Source organism: Dendrobium catenatum, unplaced genomic scaffold (genome assembly GCF_001605985.2).
Source record: "Dendrobium catenatum unplaced genomic scaffold, ASM160598v2 fragScaff_scaffold_1220, whole genome shotgun sequence".
NCBI classification, from domain to species: Eukaryota; Viridiplantae; Streptophyta; class Magnoliopsida; order Asparagales; family Orchidaceae; genus Dendrobium; species Dendrobium catenatum.
In genome coordinates, this window is record NW_021319682.1 from 12790687 (window position 1) to 12800743 (window position 10057).

The following is a 10057-nucleotide window of genomic DNA, read 5'->3' on the forward strand; positions in this document are numbered from 1 at the left end:
TATTCTTATAATTATATTATTCTTAAATGATATTTATATGTATAAAATTTTATTATATATTTTAAAATTTTATAAATATTATTAAATGCTCATATACTTATATTATATGATTTTTTATGTTATTACTTTTTAATAATATTATTATTTATTACGTCATCCGATTCGACCCCGGTTCGACCGGTCGAACCGGTCGAACCATGAACCTCTCCCTCTTCCGGTTCGTTGTCCGGTCCAGTTTTCACAACCTTGCATGCTCGTACTTAGCAAAGATCATCTCATCATAAGCCAAAGAATCCTAACAATGCGTCAACCGAGCCTTTGGTCTCATCTATCACAAAATGACATCATGTCTAAATGTCATTTAGATGTTTTTATCTAATCTAATAATGATCAGTTAATTCATGGATTTGATCTCCCGAAGAATGAGAAAAGAGAGCCTACATCATAACAACAAAAGTACCTCATGGCTATTTTGAATGTAACGCTACAATTCATCTGTAAGCAAAAGCAGGAAATCGATAGTAAAAGACCACAAGCCATTGAAGCACAACAACAAGCCACTGGATCTGCAACCTTCGTACAAACAGACATAAGGTGTCAATAAAGTCCACAATAAAATCATGCATATTTTGCAACAATAGTCACCCATTCAGCCTACAACATTTAAAAAATGCAAAACACCCCTTTGACACCACACCACACCAATGATTTTGCTAGTAAGGTTGTGACACATATTCTGTAATAGGTTGTTTTGTCGTCAAATGACACAACACCAATGATTTTGTTGCTAAATGACACTGTAAATAAACGATTATGATCAGGGTCCTCTTAACCGGGTGGTTTGCCGCAAATGAAACAACTAAATTATGGTCATGGCCAGAGCCTGTATGCTCCCCAATGACATTAAATCATTGAGATATGAATCAATAGGATATAATCGATAGGGCGCAAAGCCCTTTGTCATCTAAGGTGGATTCAAATTTATCCTTTTAGAAAAATATCCACGTCAGGTCTACAAGGTACCCTTGGATGAAGTAACCTATGACTGCCGATAAGGATCATTCTGTCAGGTTGGATCGACTACCTCTAACTATAAGGAGACCAGGGACCATGGTGGCCTAGGACGATGGAACCACGAGATCTTGTTCAAGTTCATTATCACTTCCCTACTATTCGCTTTAAGTGCAAGATTGTTAAATTTCTAAAATTTCAAATACCTAAACCATGCTGCTACTATACACCAAATACACATATCTACGAAGCCCACAACGAAATTATAAATTTAATCAGAAAAATTCAAAAATTATTGTATTTTTAAAAACCAAGGTAGATAGAACTTGATATATCTCAATCCGAACAACTTTTAAAATTAGGCCAACAACAAAAAACAAATCGAAATAGTCATAACCTACTTTTCTCTTTCTAAAAAATCTTCTCTCTCTAGTTAGTTGCACTTAAGGGGAAATGGATTTGATTTAATACAATTTTAATAGATTTTGATATTTTTATAACATTTAGGGTTGGCGCCGCAAGACTTGGCTTGCAACACTGCATCATTATCTACTAAAGAGCATGGGGCCGCAACACTACAGCTTTGAATTAATTTGACAAAAAGACAGAGAGCTTAATGTACTAGCACCACCTATCTCGGAGTTGCGACGCTCCCAAGGAAAATTTTCAAATTTTTAATGCATGCATATAGACCCCCAAAGACCTGCTTTAGAATAGATTTACACCCATGCATGTAGAATATTCACATATACATGCAAGAGGTATTAAATGTAAAAATTGAGTAAGTTGCCAATATCAAAACTGGTCATACATGTGCAACTGTGCATGAATTCAATAGCTGTTACACAAGCTTCTAATATAAATCTTTTTGATTGATAGTTAAAACTCCCAAATAACAGATCAATGTGAGTCATCACTAGATTGGCATCATTTTCCTGCTTCAATCAATATCAATTGAAGTAATGAATACACTTGGAGAACAAAATCTAAGGTCGTAACCTCATTCATACAGGCAATTTCTAGTTCAAGATTGAACAAGTATACAAGTATCCAGTATATCTCTGGCATGTTCTTCAATGCACAAAACCAACCAAGCATTCTATTATTTTCTTCAATTCAAACAACCTTACATTAAACTAAAAGCAGCAACAAAAAAGAAAAAAAAAAACCTATTTGGGGCCAAGGCAGGCATGGAAGGAAATGTTGGTCATCACTAGATCTTCCATCATATAAATTAAATCCCCCCGGCAATATAGCATTGCACAAAAAAATTATCAACCCCTGTAAAAATGGCGTGAGAAATGGACAAATTGGTCCGAACCTGTGCAAGGTTTTCACCTAAAGTTGCAGCACTGGGCTCGACCTCTTGCCAGTTTATCCCATAGGCAGATCATTTGCCTTGGAGATTGATAATGTGAAGTGTAGTATCCATCCATACAGCCATACTGGCAGAACTTCCAGTTGTGAGAGTACCTGACAGGGGTGGAAGCATTGAACTCCTCAACCCACACGCCCATGCTTACATCTTCCATCTTGAACATCTGAAAACAGCCAACAAAACAAAGCAATTCAATTTGAATTTCTTTTAGGTCTTGTTTTATTATAATATATATTGATGATTCCATAGTTGATGAACATACACTCAAGGTATGGTTGGCATGCTTAGATATAATAAACTTTGCGATGTCGCTCGATATTACATAACCAGGTCCATTGGCATACGGAGGATATACTTCTTCTGGCCATTCCTGCATCCATGGAATGGGTATATGAGGATATACGGAGGATAGTTTTTTTGTTGTTTTCTAAAACAACTTTTTAGTACAGAAGTTTCTAATTCATAAAATTTTTGCATTAAAAACAGTTTTAGAAAGCAGCAAAAAAGCTGTTTCAAACGAAACTTTAGGGGGGAAAATGATTTGTTTAAATCAAGAGCTAATGATTGTTTAGGAACGTAAAACATTAATGGCCTGATGATTGTTTGTTTGTTCAAACAACTAACCTCAAAAGTTACTGCCCATTTTCCATTCCTGAGGGGCCTGTGCAAGAGGTTAAGATTGCCCATATAAAGGGATTTCCGGCCGGCGGCATTATTTATCTCCCTCAGCACAACATCCAGCCGAACAAATGTGTCGTCATCACATTTCATAATATATGCAGCGGTCAAGTTATTTACCTGCAAAAGATTGGTAGTTAAGTCGCACAAATAAACCAGGGAGCCTATAATTCCCAAATCTGCAAAAAAAAAACAAATCTGAAAAAAAAAAAAAAAAAAAACATTTGCAAAGCACAATAAAAGAGTGCTAATTAGCAACAAGGGAACATTCTTACCCCAAACTCACAAATAGCAACAGTTTTTAGTACCACTAGCTCATAACGATCCATAAATGGCAAGATAATGATGTCTCCAAAATATTCTGCTTCTCTCTTCAGAACCACATTAACCTCCTTTCTTGGACTCTGCAAATCAAGTTTAAAATGATATGGGGTTCAGCATAGTAAACCGGGTAGTGCCAAAAAGTTGTTGAAGATAAAATGTTTTAGAATTAGCTTGTTGTCTAATTTGGGAAAAAATTTGACTTTTTCTATTTAATACTGAAAGAGTATGTAAACCAAAAGAGTTAATTTGGGCCTAATTAAGTCAAATCAACATTAATTGATCTAATTGGCACAAATCAGACTAAATTAACTCAAATCAAAGCCAAACCAACTCATTCGTTTCAGCCTATCTCTATTTTTATCCTATCCAAGCCATCCAAATCAAACACAGTTGAATCAAATGGCTGAAATCATAAGTGCTGGTTGTTTTCACCTTTTTTCCGCATTTTCCTTAAACTTAGAATAACAAGTCTGCTGGCCATTGTTTATATGTGTGCGTCGATCCCCTAAATCCTAGGCTTGTGTATGGTAGCCCTCATCAATGCTTGGCAACCCAATGAACATATTCTTTATATATGAATGAATGATGTTATAAGAAGCATAGGTAGGCTTGATTACTTTGATTTAGTTTGAATTCCTATACATATTGTTAGAATAGAAGTCTTTAAATATTTAGGAGCTTGCATATAAATTTTAAAACAAATCTCTATAACAAATTCAACAATAATATGAACTTTAAACCACAAATTAAATGAAACATATATAATGTAATTGAATTAAATTAAGATCTAAACTAATCATATTAAATTGAATCAACTAACATGATGGAATTGAGATATCTGAACACTTAGAATTTGGTTGCACATTTATCTTAAATTATAATGTGAATAGTTGCTTGTGGATTAAGTCGATAATTGTTCTTCAAATAGAAATTCAGATTAAACATGTAAATGTGTTGCAAACAAATCAAATCAAAATTAGAGTTAATTACATTAAGCTGAACTTGCCAAATATAATATACAAAAACTAATACTTGATCTTTGAATAGAAACTGAAGTGGAGCATGCACATTTGTTGCAATTAAACAAGGAAAAAAAAAGTCTGAACAAATCACATTGAGTTGGACCCATAACTGCGATAAACTAGGATCAATACAAGTACCAAATAAGATTTGAACCAGATAAACGCATAGTGCAATAGAAACAAAAGCAGAACCTAAGCCAGGCACGTTAGAGTGAATTAACTAATATAATGAATTTAATTCAAGCATAAACTTCAAATAAATTGACAAAATAAATCATTCCTAAAACTAAACAAAAACACAAGATCAATAAAAAAAATCAATCAAATCAAAAGCAAACACATTTTAAAACACAGTTTAATTCCATGATTAAATCATATTGAAATTCTTCCTAAGATGAAATCCAACATGGGGTTTAAGTAAATTCAATTTAATAACATATATTCAAGTTCAAAGCAACTGATACTAAATTGAATGAATTGATATATAGTTAATGCTAAACTCCACCTTAAGCAAATTAAATGCAATGCTAGTGAATTTGAAATCTTGCCTATTCAAATTAAAGGAAATAAATATACTATGTTGAATTAATCAATATGCAAGCATGCTAAATTAAATTTTCAAAATCAAAAGAAATGTATAGCTAGTGAATATAAAATCCGCATATTTGAGTAAAACAACAATAACCAAACTCAAATCAAGTTAAGGTATACATAAGTTCTTGCGAAGAAACACTTACCAGTGCGACAAAGAAACGGGCAACAACATTTGACAACTTGATAGCAGAATACTGCATCCAAGTTCTTCTAATAGCCATGCGTTCTGCAAAATGATTGGTGGCAGAGAGAATGCCGATGAAAAGCTCAATGGGATGTTCTGGAAGAGGACTAGACTTCCATGATTCTGAAAGTTCTAGAACTTGCTGGGGAGAAAAACTTGGGTGGGAATCAGGAAGAGAAGAAGCAAATACTGAATGCACGTCAATATCTCCTTTGATAGTTAAACCAGTGGCATCTTCAATAGTAAACCCCTAAATAGTAAGAAAATAATAAATTAGCTGTTTACAATAACTGCAAAATAACACACAAGCATGCACATGAAAACTTTGTGCCAGTAAAAAAGATTTACTAGGACAAAAGCAACATAAGCCCCAACATTAAGCATAGCCAATACTTACCGGCCTATATGGGAATGAAGTTATGTGTCGTCCGCCAACATAAACATGATATCCTTCTACAGCAGCACGAAATGTCAGGACAAACAACCTGCCCTCTACAAATGGATACGACCATGTCATTTCTGGTTTCTTTGCCCGACCTATGAATCTCTTCAACCAAGCAGTTGTTTTGGATTCTTTTGAATCAACATCACTACGTAGCCATTTTTCACATTTAATGAACCCATCAACTGTCCAAAAAAAAAAGGAAAAAGGGGAAATTGTACATTTTTAGCCAAAGTATGCTAGCCTTAAGATAAATGAGTTAAAAAGAATACAGTATCAAGGAATATTTTGGAATAAGCAAAAAAAGAAGCTACATAATTTTGACTAATTAATATAGTGAAATACTGCCCTCATGGATTCTAATTTGAAATTTCTAGAAAAAATTTAGAAAAAAAAAATGTACAAAGTTATAAGGTTAGACCGGATAACGGAAATCTGCATCAAGAGTAAAGCAACCAATGTTTCACATAACAAGAAATAACATTGCTTTCTACCTAAAAATGAGAATTCTCTTTTAATTTTCTAGGAGCAATGATGATAGAGTTAAAGGTGCTTTATTTGCATAAATAGTTGCCAAATGTTGAAGGTGCTTTATTTGACTAATTAATAGCCCCAATATAAACCAGTTGATTGCATTAAGTTTTGATGGTTTCAACAACCTGATTTTAATGGGTTTATCTTCAAACATGCACCCTAAATTACAATGTTAACCAACAGGCATAAATAAGGATAGCCACTGAACAACACTAAGATAACGAAAACCTGAAGCATGAAAAATGCTGCTTGGTTAGTATAATATTGTTGTTTCAGCCTAGTTGTACAACTCTTGATTTTAAATAAATGTTTGGGTTGCATAACCAAGCTGTAGCTGCAATTGTAACTAAAATACTGATAATGATCTAATAAAATTTGATTCCATGGTTCAAGGTCTAATGACATGACAAATGACTTGTTGAACTTTTAAAATGACTGGCACAACAATACTACATTTGCTCATAAAGATGAAACATTCCAGATTGATGCCGCAACACCTGCAAGCTGGAAACAAGCAGAAGAACAAGCAAGCAATAACAGAGAACTATAGTGATTCTATTGATCAAATTGTAAAAGATGTCTTCCTCTCTACAGGAACTACTCATATACTATCAGAATATTCATATTCTACTAAAAGTGTAAAAAACAGAAAGTAGCTTTTTGTACTATATAACTAATAAAGGATAAAGGTGATAGTGGAGATCAAACCAGCAACGGCCTAAGCAGAAAAAGGGTGAGATGTTACCCAGCTCACGATAAGGCTATAGTGCACCGCATCACAGATGAAGAAAAATATGAGGAAAATTCAACCCACCAAAAGCCATCCCATATGTGAACTAGAGGTTTACTATGCAATAACATGATTTCCAACAGAATTCAACGAATTTTGGTTTGCAATTGGCTTCCAAGAATTTCATTTTGAACATCGTTCTAGAGAAAAAGAGAGAGTTTATCATCATAAATGTTCCAGTTATAGGCAAAAGGAATTTTCTTTTACTAACTTGAAGCTTAATAAGATGTCTATGTTTCCCACGCCCACAGCAAACAGTTATGAGACCAAAAAAAAGAAGGAACGAAAAATATTCAAATTTCCTTGTAGAAACCATTCAAGGGCAGTTGGATAAATTTTAACAAGCAGCTCAGTGAATTGCCGAGCAATTCAATAAACGTCCATACCCTTGGAAACATTGGTTGTACCAAACATTCCATTACAGCTATAATAAAACGTTATTAATAGAAAGGGATATGAAACATGGAAGGCTGGAAGCAAAAGAAAAAAGAAAAAAAAGTTAGTCAAGCCCACTTTACCTTACACCCAACAAACCCCAACGTAACAGCATATTCTTATTTTATCAGTTCTTGTTTATTGTGGAAAATACATCATAAAAAACACTAAGTTTCACATAGACTGATGGTTGGTGGGTTTCAGAGGCACGTTGTACGCAAAAGAAATGCACACTGCACAAAGCCTAAATCTAAAGAAAAAGAAAAACTACAATACATGTTTCACACAAACATTCCACCAAAGGCTAGAATCATTTGAAAAACTTGGATTTATTAACTAGCAAAATCAAAGCTAAATCTGGCATATCACCTCTATGACAGCAACCAGGAAACAATCAACCATTAAAATAAAGAAAACCTCAGGTATTATCACTTCAAGAACAGCAGTATCACTAACATACCTGTATCATCATCATCGTTCGAGGCAATTCCATCACAGCGCATTGATTTCCCCCATTGCATTCTATAACATGTATTGTGCTCAATGACAGGCCTGCCGCTCCAATCACCCTTCAGCCTTGGATTGAAGTGTAAGATCTTTGGAGGTTCCTCTCCATCAACAGCTTTAAGCCCTTGCAGCTCAACAGTAAACTGGGACATCATAACTACCCCATTCCCCAGTTTCAACCTCGCCAGCTGAGGCACATATTCCTCATGAGCACTGTGAGGAGTACCAATCACAGTGATCGATGATCCCACCTCGAGTCCACAAGGAAGAAAGATCAAGCTTTCTTTGGCGCCAATCTCATTCTTACCCATAGAGACCGACAATGGGCAGGGCTCCTGCTTCCCTTCAAGCAATGCAGCTGGGTTCAACTCCCCTTTATCCACATAATTCTTTACCTCCTCCCAAGCCTTCATTCCTAAATCCCACGCCTCATGAGTCATCCTCTCCAACTCAGTGAGGTTGCCACCCCAGTGCCGTCGTCTCTGCATTATGGCTCCGGTGATCCTGCCATAGTGGTCGAAAGAGAACACGGGCTTGCGGTGGGCAGGGAGGACGAGTGGGTCACCGTCTGGCTTCCGCGGAGGGTTTCCGTCATCGAGGCGGCGATGTAGCGAACCCGCGTAGGTGGAAACCAACAGTGGCCGGCTGACTTCGGCTACATCGTTCCCTTTCACAGGACGACGGCCATCGTCGCTGAAATTCCGTTCGCCGCTATTCAAGCCCACAATATCAAGTATATGGTAAAACTTGAAACCGACGAACAGCAGATAAACCACGGTCACGGCGAAGAGGATGTGAGATAACCTCCATTTCCTCCCAACGAAGGCTTCCATGCTCTTTGACCTCTTCATCGTTCCCTAAATGGCCAGAATCCAATAAAAGGAGCCCCCAAGAATTAGGATGGAGAAAAGGAAGCAAACCCTAGGGACATCGAAGGAGATCTCCCACGGGTTGCTTAGATGTAGTAGAGAATGGTGATCACAGAAAGCGTATGAGGAAGAGGAGAAACTTGTATAAGAAGGGGTAAGCCTTACCCCCTTACAAGAAACGGAAGTAATCGCAGACTATTAGGAGTCGTTTTCGATCGATCGAATTAAATACGAATCAAGGATGGGTTGTTTCAGAATCGGCAATTTTTAATGCAAAGAAAAGTTCTCTCTTTTTTCTTCCTTTTTGCGAACTCTCGCGGTGTCGCCGTAAGACTCCATTTGCCTCCAGATGACAAATGAAGACTGGACTAAGAAGAGGGAACTGGGAATCGTGAATGCGACGAGATCAAAATTTTAAAAATAAATAAACAAATAATTCTTTTTTAGGTGATTTATATGCAATTAGGCATGCTACTTTATTTCTTGTTATTTACATTTTTAACATTTAAAATTTTAATATTACATATCTACCACCCATAAAATAAATATGAATGTATAGAATGAAATATTCAAGTTTATATGGTGGTAAGAATTAGGGGTGTCAATTTCGGGTCACGGGTCGGATTCGATCAAACTCGGAACTGACTCGGCACCATTCGAGTCAGCCCGAATCCGACCCGTTTTTACAAACGGGTCAATTTTCTTGACCCGAACCTGACCCGCTTCGGGTTCGGGTCAACACGACACGACCCGCTATCCACTGAAACACCGGGTTTACGCCTTTGCGGGTCGTCAGCGGCCGGTTCGAGGCCGCAGCGGGATGTGAAGTAGAAGCCAGAAGGGCAGCGCTGCAGCGAGACGCGAAGCAGGCGGCCAGCGTCGTGGCGGGCGGCGCCGCGGTGGGTATGGGACAGCGGAGCAGCGGGGTCGAGACGTGCGTCATGCGTGATTGCAACGCGAGCAGCTTCGGTCAAGCCCGGTCAGGGCGGGCAGCGGGTCATTCGGGGTCATTATCGGGTTTTCGGGTCAACCCGAACCTGACCCGCTTTTGCAAACGGGTCAAAAACTTAATCCCGAACTCGACCCGGTTCGGGTTCGGATCAACACGAACCCGAAATTTTCGGGTCGAGTTCGAGTCGGGTTTTCAGGTCGTGTCCAATATTGACACCCATAATAAGAATGAAATATATGAATGAGATATTTGATATTAAAATTTTATATGAGTGGTAAGAATGTAACATTAAAATTTAAGTTGTTAGATATATAAATAACATGAAAAAAAGCGGTAT

The 10057-nt window shown here is 36.9% G+C and overlaps 1 protein-coding gene across 2 annotated transcripts; it reads right to left on the reverse strand.

The window, feature by feature from the left end:
* Window positions 1-1957: 1957 nt before the first annotated feature.
* Window positions 1958-9154, reverse strand: LOC110110026 (hydroxyproline O-galactosyltransferase GALT2-like). Of its 2 annotated transcripts, XM_020841319.2 has the most exons (8): window positions 8934-9154; window positions 7853-8756; window positions 5589-5818; window positions 5151-5441; window positions 3343-3471; window positions 3014-3187; window positions 2652-2759; window positions 1958-2552 (listed from the first exon to the last, which is right to left on the reverse strand). In XM_020841319.2, exons 2-8 carry the CDS (start codon window positions 8748-8750, stop codon window positions 2346-2348), a joined length of 2037 nt encoding a protein of 678 aa, XP_020696978.1. In that variant the 5' UTR covers window positions 8751-8756; window positions 8934-9154; the 3' UTR covers window positions 1958-2345. The 2 variants fall into 2 exon arrangements, with proteins under 2 accessions (XP_020696978.1, XP_020696970.1); XM_020841311.2 differs by having other exon boundaries at window positions 7853-9154.
* Window positions 9155-10057: the final 903 nt, after the last annotated feature.

Excerpts from the sequence above, each read along its gene's own strand:
- LOC110110026 (XM_020841319.2), bottom strand. The coding sequence starts at position 8,750 with ATGAAGAGGTCAAAGAGCATGGAAGCCTTCGTTGGGAGGAAATGGAGG. Across the intron at positions 5,819-7,852 it reads GAACGATGATGATGATACAG|TTGATGGGTTCATTAAATGT; the intron begins GTATGTTAGTGA and ends TTTTTTGGACAG. Across the intron at positions 3,472-5,150 it reads CCCGTTTCTTTGTCGCACTG|AGTCCAAGAAAGGAGGTTAA; the intron begins GTAAGTGTTTCT and ends CTTGATTTGCAG.